Raw genomic sequence first — 22,887 nt, 5'->3', positions numbered from 1 at the left:
AGCTTTCCTTTCCATGAAATGAAGACACAGTGAGCGTCACACTATAATCCCTGCACGCCTAGAGTACCTTATACCCCACAAGCAATAGTGAACCCAATGGATCGATATAAATGGCTACGGCGGACGCAGTTTCATGGCTGCCAAAGCGGGTATTGCAAAAAATGTGTACAAGGTGCTCCTTCGTGCCAAAAGTATAATATTAAAAGATGATTGAACGTCCCTATGTTGGTGCATACGTGTTGATGTGGAGAAAAGCCCTATTTTTAGGCAACCCTACATGCTCATAAGAAATAAATTGATCTTAGCGCATCACCGATAGATATCAGTAAACATTTGTAAAACCATTGGGTTATATATCGAAGAGAGAGGGCACAAGTGAAGCGAAAGCAGGGTAGAATTTGCGAATTAGGGACAACTGAAAAATTTTCAAAAAACGCAAAACTGATAGGACCACTCGGAACACTACCAACGTATTGTTTTTTTTTTTTTTTTTTTTTTGCTGGATGAAAAGATGGTTTTGGTAATGTGAGAAATTTCAAAATACTGCCCCAACGCTTATCTGATATTACCACGTCGAAGCGCTCGGGAAATAAGAGCTAGTGACTTTACTTCATATCTGCGGCAGGACTAATTCAAGATACCGAGGCGTTACTTCTAAAGAATAAAACAAACTGTTGCTGTCTCATTACATCGTTTCCATCGAGGCAGAAATTGACAACTACTGACCGCCTGAGTATCACGCCCCCCCCCCCCCTCCCTACTGCCACTTTATTCCTCAATACCCCGCCAAAAGATATATACTGCCAACTGCTTCGCGTACACCAAAGCCTCACTGTAACGAATGTGTACGTTATAAATGGGTAACAAATGTGCTTTAAGAACGAAGTGTGGTTATCTTGGGCCGCCGCAATATCAGAGCAAAGCTCTGATCGTACTCAAGCGCGTATGCGTTGGTTGAGATGAAGCCATCGTGTCGCCTCCACTTCGCTTTATATTATAGCTACGTCTAAATGCAGGTTTCGAGAGATCCCCAGAAGCATACGATAAACAATGGCGCTCATGAATATCTAACTCAACGCCCCATCAGAACGAAAGTCTTCAATTTAAAACTCATTGTTCGCCAAACGGCACTGAGCGCACAAATATAAGGCGAATGATTCAACACTTGCGTTTGAATGTGGCCTTTTTCTCCGTAATCTTATTAGCCGATTTCAGTTTTCTGACTATCCGAATCCTTATTTACGCTTACCACGCTGCTTTTCTAGTGTTTCGGCGACGGAACAGATTTCAATACGAAAGCGCTTGAGTTTCGTCGCCTTCCGCAGTTTCATTCATGCGCATATTCTGGCGCCAGATATGCTTCGCTGTAACGCCAGATATGCTTCACTTTAACGCCAGATATGCTTCGCTTTAAAACAGTTTTCTTGCTTATGAAATGTTTGTTGTTGTTTTTTTTTTCAAAAAACATGACTCATTTTAATCCTCGCTGCATTATTTAATCAGCATGGCTTTGCATTCTCCTATTAGCACTCCTTGAATGAAAAGAACACTGAATAAATCTGCCGAAATACGACACTTAATAGGCGAACTTCAATAGCAGCTCCTCGAGTATTTGGTTTTCGATATGTTGAGAGGGCGAGAGACGCTTATATACGCTGTCAGACCCTGCTCTCAAATATACATCACGGCCGGTCATTAGGTGGCTCTCAATTGTTTTCCGATCCATGACTGTTGGCCCTGGAAAGGATTGAGCGGCAGTTCTCTCTTTCCTTGTCCTTCAATCCTTTGCCAGTTATGATTGCCGTGCCTCATTAAACTCGCTTTGATGGACGAGGGTGTGTGTCTCTCCTAAAACGTATTTCGCCGCGTCAACTTTCGGGAGACATTTAAGATCCACCTTTAAGGGTGTGATGCAAATGCGATGTTGGCTCTGCTCCTCTACTTTCGGATGAACGTTCAAGGGCATGCACTTTCATACTTTCTAAAACACTTAATTTGTGCCTCTGTTTTCTCCTACACCCACACCATAAAAGCTAAGCCACAAAATTATGTCAAATAAAACCCTACATAGAGGTAAAGGTCCGCTTTAACCAACATGTCCGAACGTACCTCCGGGGCCTAGGGTTTGTAAGTCTGACTCGAGATTCAAGGTTCCTGGGTTTGATTCCCACGTCACCTGCCTATACAACAGCCGCAACATCGTGCATTAACCTACGCGACCTTAACTCCATCTGACCTGCCAATTGCACCTGTCAGAAAAATGCTCGATACTTTTCGCTCACAACGCTGAGAACAACACCGACACCAGATAATCGCTGAATCTTATCTTATCTGAAGCTCACCTCTCCCGCTCAAATACTGCGCATAAGCCGATGGAAACGAATCACTACAAACGCGAACCTCCCCCCCTTTTTCTCATTACATTTCCACGTTTCCCCCTCAAGCTGTATGTCTCTTCTCAGCATTCCATTTTCGCGCTTTTGTAGAGTGCATTGCTGCACTCTTCCTATTATCTCTTCATTTCCATATAGTCGCCCTGCTTTATTCGCGTAGCAACACTAAGTTTGGGCGTTATTCTACTCTCATGACAACATCGTCCGCTCTCGAGCCATTCCAATTACGCATTCCCTGCGCTCTCGCCGCAAAGCCGAGGCACTAAGATAACCGTTGCCTCTCAGCCTCTTCGCCTCCGTCGGGAGAGAATCTCCATCTAGAGAGATGGAAATTCTCTCCTCCATCTCTCCCGGAGAGAGGGAGGAAGAGGTAGCGTTTCGCCCTCCGACTATACGCGGAACGGCTGAAAGGCGGGTGACTAAGACAACACCGATTACGCCAACTTTGACGACGCTAACCCAGAAACGGGAGCCTACGAACTGCACTCTGAAAAGGAGGCGTACACCGATTCCGGCCGCGTCCGCGATCAGCTTCGTCTGCAGTGGGGCCAGAGCATCACCGGAGTGGCGTGAACCTCAAGCTGCCCTGTACAGCTTTTTGCACGGCCCTTCGTTCCCTTGTAGGTTATGGGACATAAATGAAATGGATTCATAAAAATGACCACATGAACAATCTTTCTCCGCCTCTTAAGACTTGAAGAAAGGGGGGAGGTAGAATTGAAGTAAAACTGTGTGCCCTCACTCCTCTCTGCGGGTACAAAAGGTGACTATGAAATGGCTCACCCCGCCGGCAGCTGCGACTGGTGACGGTGCTTTCTCGGCGCCCAGTGCTGGCACTTCGGGCTGCGGCTCGGCGTTGCCTTCGGCAGGCGGAGGTTGCTCTCCTTCAGTTGGAGCAGCAATGGCTTGCGATGGGTTGACCGTGCTTTCAGCGCCTGTCCCAGGATCGACCGACACGGCGCCGGAAGGTGCGCCTGAAGGGGCAACTGAAGGGACACCTGAGACGGCCTCTGAAACTGCGCCAGACTGGACGCCGGATGCAGCGCCAGGTGTGGCATTTGCGGCCGACTGTTCCTCAGGATAGGCCCCGGGAAGGTGCATGGAGGGCTGAGGAGGTGAAGAAGTGATGCGCATACCATCATATCCACATATAAACGTGCGAGACTAACAGCATCCTTTCTAATAACAGTTTTGACGGTTTTCATCAATTCAGAAGGCCTGCTAACCAAATGAAATATCACAGCTTAAGCTTACAATTTAGTTCAGCCCACATTTATGGCTCCGACAGACAATTCCTGCACGTGGAACACAGTATCATTGAATAAACAATTTTCCCCTGAGGACGCTAATCACGGAAGGATAGTACTGACGGTATTGATAGAAAACGCACAAGAACAACACGCTGCGCTCATTTACGGTTGGCATTGCTGAGCGCGATGATAAATCACCTCGTACGCTATGTTAATTGTTGTTAGCGGCAGGCATTACACTGGTATAGGAAGTGAAATGCAGTGAGGTTCAGTGGCCAGGGCGCTCGACTGCTGACCTCTGGTATGAAAGTTCAATACTGGCCTCCGTGGGCCCGTTTCAAAAGAGTCGAAAACCAAAGATGTCCGTGTGCAGTGCGATGTCAATGCACGTTGCGATAATTTCAGAATTCTCCACTATATGGTGCATCTCAGCCGATTTCGCTTTGGGACGTTGAACCCTCTTAACCAATCAAGCCGGTCGGGCGGGGGAAATGGATCATTTGTGTAATTTTGTCGCAAAACCCCTTTTCTATCTACCGCTCAAGATAGTGATGATGCAGAAAAAATTGTCTACTTCATCGCCGAAAGTACGGGCATGAAATGCAATTCCTGTAATGGCTTTCCCGCATCAGTGGCTTTCTTGCTACGGATGTCGACTGCGGAACTCAAAGACATCGGATAGTATCCCGGCCATGGTGGGCGCTTGCCAATAGACGCGAGAAGCAAGGCTCACGTGAACTTTGAGATATCAGTGCATGTTAGGAGCCTAGGTGATCGAAATTTCCACAACGCCCTACTAAGGTCTCCCGCACGGCTTGAGTCGCTTAGCCACGTGAACTCCTATAAACCACATCAAGCAAGTAGAGGCTTTCTACATACTGGAAAGGGCCTGAGGTGGCATTAGAGACCGTTTCAGTATACAGCTCGGTATTAGACCACATTAACGCCTAAGGCAGATTAAGCCTGCTTATCTTTCTTCTTGTGATTATTTCAGACGACTCACTGTGAAATGATTTTCTCCTACATAGCAGACGTCACATGATGTTCTATTTCCGGTCCGTGATGTCGCTGTCAGGCCCACGATTATTTTGAAAGGAGCATGCCCGTGAGTAACAGCGCAACCAAACACTTTGGCCATGCCTTGGTTTATGCGTACCTACACCGAACTCTACCTTGCATGTGATATAAAAGGTTTTTAGGCGTGCACACTGCTTTTCACTGTGCTACTTTCACCAGCATAGGCTGGCAAATACCCTGTGGACCCGAAGTTTGATGTCCCATGATAGCTAAACCACGGGTAAAAAAGCGCTGCCAGCTTTCAGAGTGCGGCCTCGTCAAATAAGCATTACAGTTGAGTGAAGTTCTAGGCGGCTCTCGATGCATCGGGCCTTGTTTATGGTCTAGGTTTTGGCGATGCTTCCCGCTTCTCTAACAATCCGGCCACAGTAAATGGTAACAGCACTACTGGTCGTAAGGATATGTTGGTACAGTTTGATCGAAGTCCAATTGAATGGGGGCGGTGGACATGGTAATAATGTTTGCTACTGCCTGTGGTGCCCTGCAGCCCCTTTTAGTGTTTTAAACCGCGCGCGCTTTTTCCTATTTGTGTTGGTGTTTGCCTGGCCAGCGCTAGTACGCATGAGCGAGCTGCTAGGCGCGGGGGCGGCACGTTATCGGTGCTAAAACGAAGGTAGAAAAGTGCATCGGAAGCAATGCTTGGGGTACTTTGCCCGGCGGGAGGCCAGCGAGAGGCGGCAAGCTAGCGTTGCGGGCCAGCGGGATGTACACGGACGACGGAGCGAGGTCCTGCCAGACGAAGAAATGACTTTGGAGTACTTGCGTGAGTTTCTTCCACGCGAGGAGCAATGTTTTTTGTACCGCCGTTAACGCTTTCGCCCTATTGCTAGCCCTATTCGCACCGCACTGTGTTTTGTCTTGCCGTGATAAAGCCCTGACCCTCAATCTGTTTCATTCTTGGTGTTCCATTGCCGCGCGAGCACAAGTAGGCTTTTTTATGACTTATCTAATGTAGATTGACGCAGTTATGTGACACCTTTTTCCTTTTAATTCTTCGGGAGCAAAATTCAAAACGCGGCGTGGCGAAGCCAATTCCTTTTTCTCGCTTGTGTTGTAAATCATTACGACAGTGTGAAATGTGGCGTATCGTCCGTGCCATCTATGATCTACGGTCTAACGTATTAAATACTTGTAGAGCAAGGGCACACCTCTTTATGCTCGCCGTCTTCCTTGTGCTCGCCTTCTGTCTTAGGCTCTCCTTCCGGCTTCGGCTCGCCTTCGCCCTCCAGAACTGGCTGCGCAGCGGCGCCCGCCGCCTCTGCGTCTTTAGGCTGGTGGATCGAGGGAAGTGGATCGATGGCGGATATCCATACGGGCCTGTAGGTGCAGTGCGTGGTAAAAGACGAAAACATATTTTTGACAGAAAAGAAGGCCACGCGAATTGTCCCACGCTCTGCAGCCGACCACAAACAACCCAGGGTGTAGAAACGAAAGAAATAAAACGTCGCTGCAGTGACGAGCTCTTTTTATATGAATACTTGTCTTACTGTCCTGTACCAGTATATTTTCTCATCCTTTAATTCTTTAAAATGTTCACGCCATAATCTAGCTGCAAACGGTAGTGATAATCGCACATATGAATCCAGACAACAGGACTCTGCACTTATTTCACTTTTCTTGCAGCCGCACCCATAACGACAGCGTTAAGGAACAAATTCGTTCCAGCTTCCATCGAAGTGTGGCTACTGACGTCAAGTTGGAAACGAAAAACTCATTGTTATTGAATAGTTGACCAAGCTATGTTCTAAATTTCACACCGAAATTTCCATTAAAGAAAAGACAGAAGCACATGTCTTAAGCGCGTCCACTGCAGACTGCCCAGCAGCTGCGCTGAAGGGAGGGCGGAGGCGCTAGGACCAGGCGGCCAGTTAAAGCTGAAGACCATCTTTTCTCTTCTTCATACAATGGAAGACTTGTCAGGAGGACCCACTTACCGGTTTATGAGCATGGAGCCAGCCAAGGCGTTGAGCGATATGGCGCCGGAGACCAGCAGGGCACCATTGAGTCCATAAGTTTCCACCAAGCCCGTCAGTATGACAGGGTACATTACGGCCGAAAGCGAGAAGGCTGCGTGGTAGAGGCGCAGGGCCTTCTGTCGTTCCGTAACGAAGTGCAGGTGGACAGTCGTCTCGTCCACAGCTGTCGACAGAGCCGCACCAAGACCTGCGGGTTAATACATTGAGTCTTGTTTGAATCACAGGACTTCGTATTAAAGCGGCCAATATTAACTTTCTTGGCACATCGCAACAAAGATGCTCACCAAAATTTTCATGTTTTGAGTCTTCACTACTTTATCGGACTGGCTTTGCGATCAGCCGACTGCAGAATTAATTCAGACCAAACCTGATCATCTCGTTAAAGGAAAACTGCAGAAATGTCATTTGTTTTACAATATTTATCATGTTTGTTTCAGTATGGCAAGGCGGACATCGTGGATGGGAAAGACGCATTAAGAGGCAATCGAATGAACTCATTAATTTAGGTTTGGTTTGGTTTGTGGGGTTTAACGTCCCAAAGCAACTCAGGCTATGAGAGATGCAGTAGTGGATTGATTGGTTGGTTCACAGGGTGGGAAAGGCGCAGTATGTCACACTTGTTTCTGTGGACACCTGAACCGCGCCGTAAGGAAAGGGAGGAAGGTGGGAGTGAAAGTGGGTGGAGAGAAATATGGAGCCGTAGTGGAGGGCTGCGGAGTAATTTCGACCACCTGGGGATCTTTAACGTGCGCTGACAACGCACAGCACACGGACGCCTCTTCGTTTCGCCTCCATCGAAACGCAGCCGCCGAGGTCGGGTTTGAACCCGGGAATTCCGACGACTCCGGAAATTTGGACCACCTGGGGTTCTTTAACGTGCACCGACATCGCACAGAACACGGGCGCCTTGCTTTTCGCCGTCAGCGAAAAGCGGCCACCGAGGCCGGGATTTGATCCCGCATTCTTGGGAACAGTAATCGACCGCCGTAACCACTGCGCCACCCCAGAAACCAAACCATCATTAATTTAGCTTTTTTTGTCTTTAGGGCAGGTACTCCTATCGCAAAGTGAAATTAAGCCGCCAATACACAAGGCGAACTCTCATTATTAAATGTCGTAGAAGGAACTGCAGTTCGACATTTTTAAAGCGAAAACAGGCATCTAACTACTTAACTAGCTATGTATTTCTTCCCACAACGTAAGTTGATCAAATGGTGTCTTTGCGCTCACTTGATGTATACAAGCATGGAAGAAACACCAACGCATGGTAAAGTGCGCAAGTATTTTGTGTAATTAAAGTTAAAGTCCAGTGTTTAATTAAATTTAAAGTGATTAATATTGCAAACTGGGAAACCACTCAGAAATCTCAATCCATAGTTCCGATCTATATACCTCACTTCTAGCTATACTTTAAAGTTTGTAGTGTTGTGATACAATACTGAACCGTAGAACTGCACAGTTTGGTTCCACGAGCCAGTGTAGTTTTTATTTTCTTGCCAATAACCGAACCGCTCTCAAGCGGCCTATCAGTTTGCTTGTAGTACGTCGAATGATCTTGTACTCTTTTTCGCGCTCAGTGCCGCCGCGTCGCGGCTTTACCTCTCTGTGTTTTTAATACAAAATGCGCCGAGATTTGCCTGGAATGATTGCAGCCAAGCCGACTGCTTTTACTTGGTTCCAAACTGTTCTAGTACCTTTGGCGTATTTATCTCGTCGTTTCTACGCCGATTTTAATTTAATCTCTGCCGAGTACGATGGAGTTTTGTAGGTCGAAGATTGATGAGCATGCATTCCGCCAGTGCCGGCCTTTTTTGGGGTGGGCGACCAGTGCGATCGCACAGGCACCAGTATGAAGCAAGCGCTGATTTTCGCTTAGAGCTCACCCCAGCTATTTTCCGTCTCCCCCCCCCCCCCCCCCTCGTTCTTGTCTTTTGGCCTTCACAATAGGTATTAGCTATGTGCCTTTTTACAGTCAGAAAAGTTACTGTGCGGTCTGTCCAGTGCCCGTCTGAGTTGCGTTTTCTTTCTCTCACGTAATACTCCTTTCAACGCGTTCTTTGAATAATGACAGTTCTTTCTTTTCTGCATGCTACGCTGGAAACATATCGTTAGAGCACGCAGCTTCAAAAAAACTTCTTGACTTTGAGCTCAGAAATGGGCTGAAAGTCGACTAGGCGCCTTGATGATCTCCTTTTTGAAAAGCGCAGGAGGTGGGGCTGTGAGACTTTATTGTCTTGGTCGCCAGAAAAATTATTTTTGGACAAGATAAATTATTATATTTTGGCATGGTAGAAAAAATGTACGAAAAAAATTCAATTAATCTTACTTTTTAGTCAAGGACGATTTTGTTGTTACTATTGTTGCTATGTGCATGGCTGCGAATTGAGATAACATTTCGTGCAATGGTGTGGCTACTTCAAAAATAGAGGTTGTATTGGCTGAACCTGTCATTAAGTTAAAGCAGGGTTTGTTTTTATTTTGACATTTCCTCCCTCCCCTGCTGCACACTGAATAAAAACTAATATTTCTTTGAGAACTCATGGTTGCATGTGTCTTAAGCTCGTTCTAAGCAAGACAATTTGCTAAAAACTAGGATGGCAGAAATGCTAAATTTGCAGATATCCATTGAAACCTGTAAAAGAGAAACAAAAAGATCAAAAATTTCTATTTAATGGATTTCTTATAAAGGTTTAAATCAATCAGACAGTCAATATTTGAGCTTTGCTTGTGCGCGCTACTTTCTTGAGTGATTGAAGTTGTCTGCAAATGCAACTAATCCTATTTTTTATTGATAAACCTCTTTTTGTTCTCGTCTTTTTAGACCGTGTCAGCCTTTCGTAATGTTAGCAGTATATGACCCGCTGGCACGTAGGAATAACCTAGGGCGAAGTCATGGTAATGACTTCTGGCTGGAGCTATTGATTCGCGGCCTCCCTTTAGGCTTCAGCCATAGGAATACACAAGTCACAATAATGAACTTTCCAAACAACTTTGTTTAATTATCAGGCGTCCCCCAGAAAAAAATTAATCGAGATAAGCTAAACATAAAGAGAAGAGCTTGAAGGCTGGGGGGCGGTTGCTCTTGACAGCAGTTGGCACAGGGCGCGCCGAATTAGGTAAGGCCGGGCCTGCTTGCCGCTATTGATGCCACCGAGTTGCTTGCTTCTTTACGGAATAAAGCCAAACAAGCAGTCATTATTTTGGTGTTACCCTAGTGAAAAAATTGTATGAGGCAATAACCTCGCATTTTCTCGTACAATATTACTCCATTCCCATTAGAAATCACATACAAGTCGCATATAATTCCATAAGGACTCATAGTTTTTTGTATATTATCATAAATTATGTACTATATTATAAGATAATGATGTGCAACGAACGAGAGACTATGCGATTATATCAGATTTTATGAGGTTATTGCCCTGTAGAACTTTTAGTTTTTCAGTAGGGTACACCTGTCGGGTCATTGCCTTCTGCATTGTCACCACTACGTGGCAATATGGCAATATCTTAGTAACAAAAAACAAATTTTAGGACATTCCTAAATACATTATAGCAGACGGGTAGCTAACATTATGTCAAAAGCCAGCCGATATGAATATAAGCCCTGTTAACTAAGCGGTACGAATCTGCCAGCGTGGCCTAAGGGTAGAATGCCCCACTCGGAATGAAACAATCGTTAAAGGCACTTGATCCCTCAACACGAGTGCATTTCTTGCGAATCTGTGCACTCGTTCGCAGTTTTTTTTTTTACTCATTTGCTGCTTTTTCATCTTTTTTGCTCTTTATTTTTTTATATTTTTACTTTCGTTAGTTCCCAATTTGTTATTTTGCACGTTTCTTTTTGCACAATTTTACGTATTTTGCATAATTTCGACGTCCGTGACTGTTTTGACGTCTCCACGCTATATCGACCACCTTGTCTAACTTGTAATAATGACTGTTTTGGCTCTAATTATTTACTCCATATCAACAAAATTTTTCTCACAATTTTTTCCTCCTAGCTCTACCTCACATGACCATTATCGTAGTCATCAGTCAATCCATTTCTTGACTATGTCTTTGCGACACCTCCCGCGCACTCATAAATCCTGTCCACATTCATGAGCCAATAAAGGTTTTTGCCCTAAAAGTTGCCGGAGTGTTGAATTCCCTTCACCGTCCCACCTGCATTGCGAAGCCGCGTTGGCAGCTCCGCCAAATCAACCATGTCACGCCTTATATATTACGCCTTACGACTAAATGAGCACTACGAATAAATATTAAGTCTGTGATAACTTCATCATCGACAGCCAAGGTGCCTACAGCTATCATCGAAGCTCCTCTAAATAAAACACGTTTCTTGACCTACAGTGCAGTTTAGAAGTATCTGAAAAGAGCTTCTTGATTGAGGGCACAGTGCATTTCAGTGAACTTAGTCTGCACTGATGTCCCTATTTTGCCCTCGAGGAGAACCCAAAGGTTTGTGCCTACGCGTGTGCAGATGCTCACCGCAGCCTAGTGCCAACACGGGTACGATCAGGAAGAGGCTGTCCAGGACGAAGCAAGCGATCTGGCCCACGCCCACCAGGGCAGCACCGGCAACGGACAGCGTGCGCAGCGAAGTGGTGCGACACGCCATGGCTGCCACGGGTGCTGCAAGCGATGCGGCATTTGTTATCAGACAGCTTAACACCTGGCCATGAATATCACTGAAAACTCGAACAAGGTTTATTATTTCTTCCCTGTTCGCCGCCACTACTGCGCCTATAACGTAAGCTCCGGTTCTAATGGTGCTTGACTCTTGTTGAGCTGTGCAGCAGTGAATTAGTCTTCGAAAATGTTACTATCGAGGCAGTAGGTAGTTGTTTTGGCCATTATTTTGGCCAAATTGTCCCTTATAACAAGGTCAAAGCATGAATTCATTTAGTCGAAACGCGAAAGCGTTGTCCTTGTTTCTTGTGGTTTATTGGGGTATATTGTACAAAGGGGCCAAGTTATCACAGTCGGATAACAAAGGTACTTTGCCCACTACCTCGTTCTATAAACATATCCAGATGCGAGAGGTACTCTTATTTTCTACTAAGAACTGATTTGATTCCACATAAAGGTTGACTACTGGGGACGTTCTGTAGACTCCATACGAAAGGGCAAACCCAACTTATGCAGTGGACCAAATAAAAATAAATATTTTGCCATAGCCTAGATTATCGGCGATTTTCACGATATATATAGGTGGCATCGCAGTAATATCTTTAAGTGATTACACGGTCGTATCACGGTTTTTTATTGAAGGCAAGCGGGAAATTTTATCCAAACACGTATTATTAGCTGGTATTAGGGAGCCAACATATATTCCAGAGAATAAGCTACCCTAAGTAACGCGGCAAAAAGCAAGCACTGCTCAACGATGTCACGCGAGGCCATGGGTTCTATGGAAAGCATAAAGCTAGTGACAAATTGAAGATTGCTGGCCAATGTATCCAAACAGCATCTATGTATGGGACGCCGCACGCGAACATCGCCCGCCTCGAAAGCATTAGTGACACAATGATCGCCGGTTCCTGGTGTTTCTTCCCGGCGGAATACTCCGCAGAATGGAAGAATGCTTAGTATTCTGTACGGTATCATCACATGCAAGCCACGAAGGCTATCATCGCATTGTGCTGAAAGTAAATTTTAGCGGTGGTTCCACTTTGAACCTTCTTCTGCGTGGACATCAATTAGAAAGCCAAATCTGGTACCATCCAAATGTGGCCCTCCCTCTAACTGGAATATCATCCTTACTCATAAACAGGCTTGCTAATGCGGTGAAGCGTTGTGCTGTGGGAAAAAAACTTACCGACGATTGCGTTACTTCGTAATGCGAAATTTGAGCGCAGCTCATCAGCAGTTCCGATTTTTTCGATAGATTGAGGCAAAGATTTCGAGCAAGACACGCATGTACAATTGCAGAAACTTTTATTTTTCGCACATATTCCTTCAAGAAACACTCCACTAACAGTTCTTGACTGTCATGAAGGCAGCTTTGTGGTAGGAGAAATGAAGAGAGCATTAGCTTATCGGAAGGTTGCGGGAGGACCGCTTCGGTGGTGGACGACGGCTGTTGTTGCGGCGCGCGTCTTTCTCTCCCTCTTCCTTTTCTTTCTTCTCTATTTTCTCTTCTGTCTGTACGAGGCAGTGGAGGTGGCTCAGCTACAGAGCCAGTAGCAGGCCCGTGCATTTTATTTTCCTTCTTCCTACAGCCGCCACAACAACAGGCAGCGCGTGGGCCCATATGAACGTAGCGCGACGAGTGATACCGCTGACAGGCTAGCCCCCGCCGCTTGCGGCGGAAGCTAGCTGCCACCGAATTTTTATCTGTTGTGGGCCGTCATTGCACCCGCCACCGCATTGGTGGTGTACGACGCTGTTGTTGCGGCGCGCGTCTTTCTCTCCCGCTTCCTTTTCTTCTCTATTTCCTCTTCTGTCTGTTGTTGTTGTGGCTGTAGGAAGAAGGAAAATAAAATGCACGGGCCTGCTACTGGCTCTGTAGCTGATCCACCTCCGCTGCCTCGTGCGGACAGAAAAGAAAACAGGAAGCAGCAGAGGTGGCTCAGCTACAGAGCCAGTAGCAGGCCCATGCATTTTCTTTCCTTCTTCCTACAGCCACAACAACAGACAGATGGCTCCCCTTACTCTCTTTCCACTTTCACTCCCACCTTCAACCCCTTCCTTTACGGACACGAGATAGGACACGGGTTATGCCGGCCCTAATTCGCGGCGGCACTCTTGGTGTCCGGGGGGAAGGGGAGATGGGATGTTGGGAGGGAAGGGGGGGGGGGGGTCATCATCGTGGAGTCGCTCTCGTCGTCGTCCTCTTCATCGGCTCCGTCGCCAGCGTCGTGGCCAGCAGGTCAGCAGGCCCGTTGGTAGGTTACAGTTGTGCAGCCAGGCCGGACTCCTCCAGGAAGGCCAGCAGGAGCCGGTGGGCTGCCAGGGGGCTCCCCAGGTGGTCGACATTACTCCGTAGCCCTCCACTACGGCTCCTCTTTCTCTCTTTCCACTTTTACTCCCACCTTCCCCCTTCCCTTACGACGCGGTTGCGGTGTCCACAGAAAAACAAGTGAGACAGTTACCGCGCCTTTCCCTTCCTATAAATAGATCTATAACAATAAATAGGCAGCGGATGTGGCTCAGCTACAGAGCCAGTAGCAGGCCCGTGCATTTTCTTTTCCTTCTTCCTACAGCCACAACAACAACGACACTGACGTTGAACAGCACACGGACGCTTGTTTCGCCTACATCGAAACGCACCAGCTGACATCGGGATGGAACCTGAGTACTCGGGTTCAGTAGCCAGGGGTCTTAACCGCTGAACTATCGCGGCCGGCGGTAACGCATACCATGAGCAACTAGAAATTGTTAGAAATCACCATAGTGCCCTTTGACGAGAGGTCGAACCCAAATTTCTCACGTTAGCAGCCGCTATGCTTCCTTGGGAGAGTCCGGCTGTGGCGGTGCAATGGTTAAGACGGTAGACACCTGTTCCCAAGGACGCAGGATCGAGTCCCGGTCGCAGCGGCTGATTTTCCAAAGAATCGGAGAGCTAGCCTGCCGTATGCTGTGAGATGTCAGTGCAAGTCTAAAAACCCAAAGTGGTTGAAGTTTCAGGATCCCTCCACTACAGTGTCTCTCATTGCCTGAGTCGCACTATGACGTTAAACTCGATAATACAAACCAGCATTAAGACACTCGACGACTCAACCACAATTTCTCAATTCAAACCTTGACATGGCGACTTGCTTTTGGTGCAGGCTAACACAAAAGGCTTCCGTGTGCTGACGTTAAAAATTCAAGTGTGGTGGAAAATATCCGCAGCCCACCACCCTGAGCAGCTCTACCTATTTATTTCACTCACACTTCCCTTCTTTCACTTGCGCTGATGCTCAGGTGTCCAGAAAAATGATAAAATGCGCATTCCTTTTCCTCAATATCGAGCCGTTTCTATGACGCGGAAGGCATAGTGTTTGTGGTATACCTTCAGTGGTAACTAATCTCGAACATTACTTGGAAGATGCATATTATGTACCATCACGAATTGCATGTTATCACCTCGAACGCTGTACGAAGATTACGCCACATTTCGGGCACGAAATAATAAGTGACACGTGGGACTTAATCTGGTATGCCGCTTTCGCAAATGGCACGCTGAAGGTAACGGTGGAAGATGGCTGCTCCTGACATTTCGGGGCTGGCAATATAGTGGCCTTCACTGCTTGTGACGAAGCCGTTTACCAGTGAGACATCTGTTGTGAATGCCGTCGTAGCACTCGCAGCTTTGGTATTAAGACGGCGGCTGTTACGACTCCTCCTTTTCGGCTCATTTTTCGGCCTCAACAATGGTGCCGGAGAGAATTTTGTCCAATCGATAAACTAGGCATTAACCTTAAGAGCATAAAGAATCGGCGCGCTTTGTATTTGCTATATGGCGAGATGGAACTTTCAGAATGTTACGGTTGCACGCAGGTACAGTTTACGGACAGTTTTTACCCTAGTCATTTAAGACAAAGTAAACAAAGCTCTAATGGCACAGAGTTCTTACGAGAAGTGAAGAGGTCGTCGGTACAGAACTGTCGCGAACACCTTACTATCTGTTCAGTGTTGAGGAAGTGCCATAATCATGATAAACTATTTGCATTCGTGTCATAATAACTCTTGAGCCCTACACAGTTCTAAATATAAAAATGACCATCTAAGCTAACCTTCCAGGCTAAATCGGCTTTAATATTTTGAAAACAGGTGCACTGTGAGAAAAATGAAAATGCATTATCATTGACGAAATTTTGACATCTCAAAGCCACTGAGATGCTAACAGATGGCGTGGTGATGGGCTCGGAATAATTTTTTTCAAGCAAGGCGCACATGTGTTGTACAATTTCAGTTCACGTTAATGAACACCAGGTGGCCGAAGTTTTCAGAGCCCTTCATTGCGCCCTCTCATAGGCTGAGTCGCTTTGGGACGTTAAACCTAATAATCCAAATCAATTTTTCATCGCCCATGTTGTTTTACCTCCACTGACATCACGCTATACGCAGGGCCCTTTGACAGTCGCCTCCACCGAAACCAGGCGGACACGTCCGGATTAAAACTAGAAACTAATTGAAACGATGGAAAGAATGATTTTTCTGAAATTAAATAGTCAGCAACTGCCAATATCTCAGCGAACACCTCCCTCGAACCACAAGTAAGAAGGTAGCACATAGATGTGAAGCAATGGAGCGCTAAGGAGTAATTTCGACCACTTTCAGATGTCTATATACTATGTATTGCATCGAACAGAAACACGGAAGCTTTTCTGCGTTTCCCCTACATATATATATCCTACATATATATATCCTGTATGCGCCCCTCCCCTCTGTAACGTACAACTGTACCCTGAGGGTATTATAAATAAATAAATAAATAAATAAATAAATAAATAAATAAATAAATAAATAAATAAATAAATAAATAAATAAATAAATAAATAAATAAATAAATAAATAAATAAATAAAATGTTGCTGTCCCGGTGTGGTTCACATTCGAAAAATCTGACCAACTGCAGAAGTAGGGTCTAACCACTGCGCCACCTTCGCGCCCTCTAACAAGGTCATGCAAGAGACTCTCATACTAAATGGACAGCTGGACTGCCGTGATAAAAATGATTGGTTTTAAACGGGGCAATGGACAATACAGAGCAGCATTAAGAATCACGAGTGTTGGTCGCTTAGTGCACTGTCTCTTTTCTGATAATTTCGATCCGCCCGCCCGTCGCCCTAACTTCTGGCGCTCTGGATACTCCGACCAGCTAAGCAGACCACGAATGGCAGATGAGGCGCAGCAAAGGCGCTTCTCTCTCAGGTCCATCCTCTGGTATTGTAGCCACCACCTGTGTTTGCGTGCGTTCTTTTCAACGTCTTTCTGCTGGCGCATTTCTTCCGCTATTGATCCTTAGTCTATGTGCCTAAGGCTAAACAGGGATGCCGCTTTGTTCACCTAGTAGTACATCGCATGTTAAAGCTATTACAGGTTTGGCTATATATGAAGACTATACTTCAAAGGGCACTGGCTTGACATGCAACGTACCAAGTGTGCACGCAAGGCTGTAAATGAAGGCGTTGATCCAGGCCACCGATCCCTTGGCATCAGGGCTGAACGCCTCTCCAACGGCGTAGAACAGCACTGGCAAGGCTCGACGCAGCAGCGAGCAGCAGAAGATGTTCCAGGCCACCGCTCCCGCCACCATCCAGCTGTGTTGGCCATCCGGTGCAAGAACCTGTGCAGGCTGCCCGGCTAGGGATCCTGGGGCTCCTTCGAGCGGCACTGGTAGCTGTTCCACTTCGGGAGGCACCGGAGGCTGTGCGCCGTCTGGAGGCACTGGAGGCTGCTCCCCTTCAACAGGTGCAGCCCCCGTTGCCTCAGGTGGAACATGCGGTTGCTCTCCTTCTGGCGGCGCGTTAACCGCTGGCATTGGTGATTGCTCTGCCATCTGTGCCCTTCACGAGTGCTGCTCCAAAATTGGTTCACACTTTTGGCGGGCACAGACAGCCACGAATGTGGTTAGTTTTTGGAAGCTTCAGTTCCTCAATGTAGCTAAGGGTACCGTGGAGCTGGAGTCTTGTCGAGAACTAGAACGCAAAGATGGCTGCTCCTTCTGGCTGCACGCGAAGAGTCCCGAGCTGCACGCGAAAAGCCGTGTGCCATTTCCTCTTCTTTCTGTCGTACTATCTCGTTGCGAGCAAGACCGCCCAGTAGCTGGTCGCTTCGAAACTGTACGTTACAGCTCACATTTGCGTATAACATAAGTGAATATCCAGTACTCATCGAAACACTATAGTATTTTAGTCTTTAAAATTTGTTCCTTTACAGCTTCTTAATCTGCACATGAGGTCTACGAGAACCAAAAAATGTTTCTTTTCTTATTTAGCCCCGATTTGTTCCCATAGTAAAGTCGCGGTTCTGAAAAATTGCTTCTTGTGTTCATTACAAGCATTTGTGCCATGGGTGTCTATTTCTTCTTCAGAAATTCAGGCATCAATTTGGAAAAAAAAAAACACTTTTTCAATGACATGATCATGTCATTTCTCCTCCTCCAAGCGCAGTTATTCATGAAGGAATGGTCAAGTTCAACAGAGTACAACCCCGAGTACCAACAAGAACGGCGACAGGCGCGGGCCAAGTCCTCGTCGAGCAACACGCCCAGGACCCGCACGCCCGGTACGTGGACGCAGCGGAATACAAGCGAGAAGGATGCGTGGCAGTGGCCGTTGCGGCGGCTACCGGCATCAAGACAACGGCAGCGAGAGTGCGGTGCACGGACGCCACAGACGCCGAGGAGGTTGCCATCGCTCTGGCGATCTCGGAGGCCGAGTTTCACACCGTGCTCAGCGACTCGAGGAACGCTGTGCGCAACTTTGCCAAGGGGCGAGTGTGCGCGCCGGCGGCCGCAATCATCTGTAAGCTCCAGCTCCAAGACCGCGGCAACCCTCTCCGCATCAAGTGGTTCCCGGCGCAAGCGAGAGATTGTGCATGCTCACCGAATCACAACGAAACGACCCATTCGGCGGCGCGAGCGCTTAACTTCTACGCCCCCGAGAGGGACCGTTCCGAGTGGTGGTTCGAAACAAAAGACCGAATGACCAGTTAAGCAGAAGTGACTAAATGTTACCGCCCAGCTCGACGGACAATGCCGCCGCCTCACCCGGCATTTAGTCGGGAGGAGGCGGTCATCCTAAGGCAAATGCAAACCGGATCACTCCTAGCCCCAGCAGTGCTACACGTCCTCCACCCCGACATTTACACGAGTGATATGTGCAGTGTATGTAAACTGGGTCCAGCGGACCAATGACACATCATGTGGGACTGTGCCAGGTTCGCGACCGAAGCTGCATCCAAGACATATCCGCCAGAACTTCAAAGTGCTGTTCAAAATACAGGCAAGGCATTCAACTATAGGCCATCCAGCAGGTTCGAGGTGCGCTCGAAAAGTACAAGCCTCACAACCCACCACAAACGGGCCAAATGAGGTAGTGCAGAATAGGGCATAACCCCGGGTCGACGCTTTAACCCGTCGTTTGCCGGCTCCTAAATAAAGTTACATACATACATACATACATACATACATACATACATACATACATACATACATACATACATACATACATACATACATACATACATACATACATACATACATACATACATACATACATACATACATACATACATACATACATACATACATACATACATACATACATACATACATACATACATACATACATACATACATACATACATACATACATACATAGAAATTATTGGTTGATATCAGTATTTTCGAAAATTCCTTTTTTCTTTGACCACATTTTGATGCAGCCAAAGCATACAGTCCAAGAGTCTATTAACCGAACATCTGCTCAATTTGCCCACGGTTTCCTCGGCTGTTCAAATTTCTTCTCTGTAAAGCTGCCTTGTTTTTTACTCGAACGGCGTGCGAAGCTTAATAAAGAATTTTGAATTCAATTATTCTCAGCAGAACGACTTCGCCACTTTATCTAAATTTTTCAGAAACAGAAAATCTTTTTGGGTAGTCGTTCACTTTAGCACTTATCCAGAGCTTATAAAGTCTTCCGCCGGCTTGGAAGCCAAGCATTTCTAACACTTTTCCTTGTGGACGAGCTCTTTGCTATTTTTACCTTCCGTTCATTAAAGAGAGCAACTCAACGAATCGTGAACCAGCCCCGTATCATGATTTTCATCCCTCTGTGGTTTAATGTGGGATGTTGTACGGCGATCTATATGAAGTGTGTTTCGCCAATCTTTGGAACGAATCTCCTTATTCCCACATGAGGAGAACGCGAATTTAGCTGATCAAATAAGCCTGTTATATCCTTCACCTAAACATACCAACTGTGCACTTACCAATGCCATTCTGGTAGCCAATCTCTTTTGACTTATGTGCAGATTCGCTGTTGTGTCATGCGATGAAAGAAATGGTAGGAGCATGAAGGTTGCTACCGTTGTTCCTGCACATAGCACATGACGTTTTTCAATCACTAGAGCCACTGTTGAGCCTGGTAAAAGGAGTCTTTACAAATATACAAAACAGGCAGACTAAAATTTATCGCGTCATTCCAACGTTTTTCCGGGCCATTTATTTGCCGATCTGGCATGTCTTTATGAAAATCTGAAAGCCGCAACTTCTATATCTCCTCAAAGCTAGTGAAGCTGCCGGCTGTGCAACTCTGAAATGCATTGAAGGCCGAAGCTGGTTTATCCTAAAGCGTTGTCCAACAATAAACCATTTGTGCACTCCATGTGACGTTACGTTCATGTCGCACCCCACCCACTGCTTATATGTGCGTCAGAACACATTTACGCGCATAACATTTCACTTCAAAATGCCATTAGGATAATAACAGTTTGCTAGAAGACGAAAATGATTGCATTTGGAAGCGCCCATGCCGGAACAAAATTATGAAACTAAACAAAACCTAAAAGTTACACCCAAATTTTCTCTTGAAGTTGGGCGTCGGAACATAACGTGAATGACCAAATGGGTACTTCCAAAATCGTCTGTAAATAGAATAAAAATATTTAATATCCCTAATTTATTTATCCACTATTGCATTCTTCTTTGTCGGGAGCATCAAGTTGTGCCTATAGCCGGGACCTTAGTCAATTCTCTGTCTCATGTCCCTGTCAAATATATTACACATCACATGTTCGAACCCACGCACTCATGAAGCGTTAATTAAAAGTATGAAGCAAGCCACTTTCCGGCAACTGCTTGCACACACTGTTGCAATGTCAAAATCAGACCCTCTAAATAAAGTATATTTGTAACAATTAGAGTCTGCCCACCCTCATGCACCAAAGCGCACCCGTGCTAATGAGCCAAATCTCTTTCATTGGTGCAGCCAGTTACCGTTTCAGTCCTTACTATATCTAGACATTCCATGCATCTCTCCTAAACGCTTATTTCAGATTAGGAAGAAAATAATAGGCACATAGAGAAAACCCTTGCTAAAGAAGGAGTTTTAAACATATCATTGCATGTGTTGACAGCATACTCATTCACAGAAAAAAAGAAAATCAGTTTAAGGAGATCCACTCTCTCGTTGATTTATATATTTTCATAGATCTCTACATTTTCGCCAATAGCGTAAGGTCCGGGTATCGCATAAAAGCCTTTGTGGGCGTTATTATGGTCGTAACACAAAAATAGGCTCGTGATATAGTGATCAAAAATGCGGTACAGCTGTTGTTTGTGCAGCGCTTGGAGCGGTGTCAGCGCTTGGAATGGGGTCAAGTGGATGCAGCTAGCACAGAACCGGGTTAAGTGGAGAAATATGGGAGAGGCCTTCGCCCTGCAGTGGGTATAGTCAGGCTGATGATGATGATGATGAGGATGATGATGGAGCAGTGTCACACCGCTTCTAAATTGGCATCCATGTGCTACTAGTCATGTCGAAGGCTAGTCTGCGATATGGATTTCAAGCGACGAAGTAAGTGCCTCCAATGCATGGCTTTAAATGCGTGGGCGTGTCCACCGCGAATCTAGAAAGGTACTGCGCCTTCCTTGCCTCGTTTCTATGGATTCCACTACATGATGGCCACCTCTCTGCGTCATCACGTTGCGCATGCTTTAGCCCCTTTCATAACCTCCCCTTCCATGGCAGTCATCTTCCTATGGCATCCCTTCCCGTTGCGTATTCCTTCGCTCTATCCATGCTTCCCAATGCAATATATCACAAGTTGCCACCAACCCTCTTCTCTATATTTTTTTAAATGCCGAGAGGGTATTTTGAAACATTGATTTTACCATCCACAATCATTGGGTGGTAAAATTATTCTGAGATGAAGAGTTTGACAGGATGAGTGATTTGTTAAATACATTATCTGCTGCCCAATTCATTGCCGATCCCCCTGTGTGCGGATGGATCATATGTTATTTGGTAAACAAACATTAATGCAGTATATCGATTATTAATAAACGTTTTTACTGAACCCTGGCCAATTCCCACTTGTGGTCATGTGCCATGATACAAGAAAGAAGAACAATGCGGTACCTGCCGGTGCCAACCCTGGCCAACCGGATTGCAGCGCGGTTAATTCCATCCAGCCAGAAAGGGCATCAAGTACAAATCCATCTTTCCGAGGAATGGCTGCTGTGGATTTTTTTCGCGCTATGGGACCTGATACAGTACCAGCAGCAACATCTGCAATCTCAACTGATGGTAGCATGAAAGCACCCGCAGTAGCTCGGCGGCACCACGTACTCGAGCGTGAGGCTGTTTACGCAGGAGAGTGCGCCAAAGGGCGCCCGCCACAGCCTTCTAGACCGAAATATACGCCCGCCGAATCGGGACCGCATTCAGCTGCCAACCTTCGAGAAGAATTTATACATGGAGCATCTGCCAACGACGGGCCGGTCGCCTGCTCAAGTGGATGCATACCGAGAAGCCAACGCTATCGCAGTGCAAGGGCGTGGCGTACCCAAGCCTATCTTTAATATCGAAGAGGCTGGCTTTCCAGAGGACCTGATGCAAGTTGTCCGATACTCCTTCTGCGAACTCCAAGCCCAGTGTTGGCCAGCGGCCCTCAGCGTAAGGGACCTCTTTGTCATTGTGGAGAACGAAGCGAAGGGCAAGGCTCTCGGTTACCTGACCCCTGCTATCGTACACATTCGACACCAGCGACCCATCGAGGTTAGCAGTGGGCCCGTAGTTCTTGTGCTCACCGAGTCTCGTCAGTGCACGCGAGAGGTTGAGCAGGTAGTGCGTGATTTGGAGAAGTGCAGCCACATTCGAGTCATGTGCCTTTGTTCCGGCGGCCCTAGAGAACAGCAACTCAAGCAACTAGAGGAAGGTGCGGAAATCTGCATCGCGACGCCACGACGCCTTGTGTCATTCATGGAAGACTCTTTGCGCCGCTGTACCTACCTGGTGGTGGATGGTATGGACCACATGGTCGCCTTGGGCTTCGAGAGAGAGAGCTTCGTATTATTTTAAATAATATCCTATCTGATCGACAGACGCTGTTTTGGGTCGCTTCCCGAAGAATGGATGTGGAGCATATCGCCGAAGAATGGCTGACAGACCCCGTTACAATCACAACTGGAACATCCGCATCTTACCCGAGTCATCAAGTTGAACAAACTCTGCGTTGTCTGCGAAACAAAAAC

General features: G+C 46.5%; 1 protein-coding gene and 1 pseudogene across 1 annotated transcript in view; one reads left to right on the top strand and one right to left on the bottom strand.

Annotated features, from left to right (window-relative positions):
* LOC146181222 (uncharacterized) overlaps positions 1-17,169 on the bottom strand; it is a 28,593-nt gene extending 11,424 nt beyond the window's left edge. The window contains exons 1-5 of the mRNA XM_084575726.1: positions 16,785-17,169; positions 11,188-11,331; positions 6,655-6,883; positions 5,869-6,037; positions 3,177-3,500 (exon numbers count right to left, since the gene is read on the bottom strand). Coding sequence (XP_084431852.1) covers positions 3,177-3,500; positions 5,869-6,037; positions 6,655-6,883; positions 11,188-11,331; positions 16,785-17,169 — 1,251 coding nt within the window. The remainder of the gene's footprint in view (positions 1-3,176; positions 3,501-5,868; positions 6,038-6,654; positions 6,884-11,187; positions 11,332-16,784) is intronic.
* Positions 17,170-22,108: 4,939 nt separating this feature from the next.
* LOC146181221 (putative ATP-dependent RNA helicase DDX5 pseudogene) lies at positions 22,109-22,714 on the top strand (annotated as a pseudogene).
* Positions 22,715-22,887: the final 173 nt, after the last annotated feature.

The sequence above is a fragment of the Amblyomma maculatum genome, chromosome 8 (assembly GCF_055883805.1).
Source record: "Amblyomma maculatum isolate TAMU_Amacu chromosome 8, ASM5588380v1, whole genome shotgun sequence".
Lineage (NCBI taxonomy): Eukaryota > Metazoa > Arthropoda > Arachnida > Ixodida > Ixodidae > Amblyomma > Amblyomma maculatum.
Note: the sequence above shows the minus strand (reverse complement) of the source record. Positions and strands in the feature narration are given on the sequence as shown.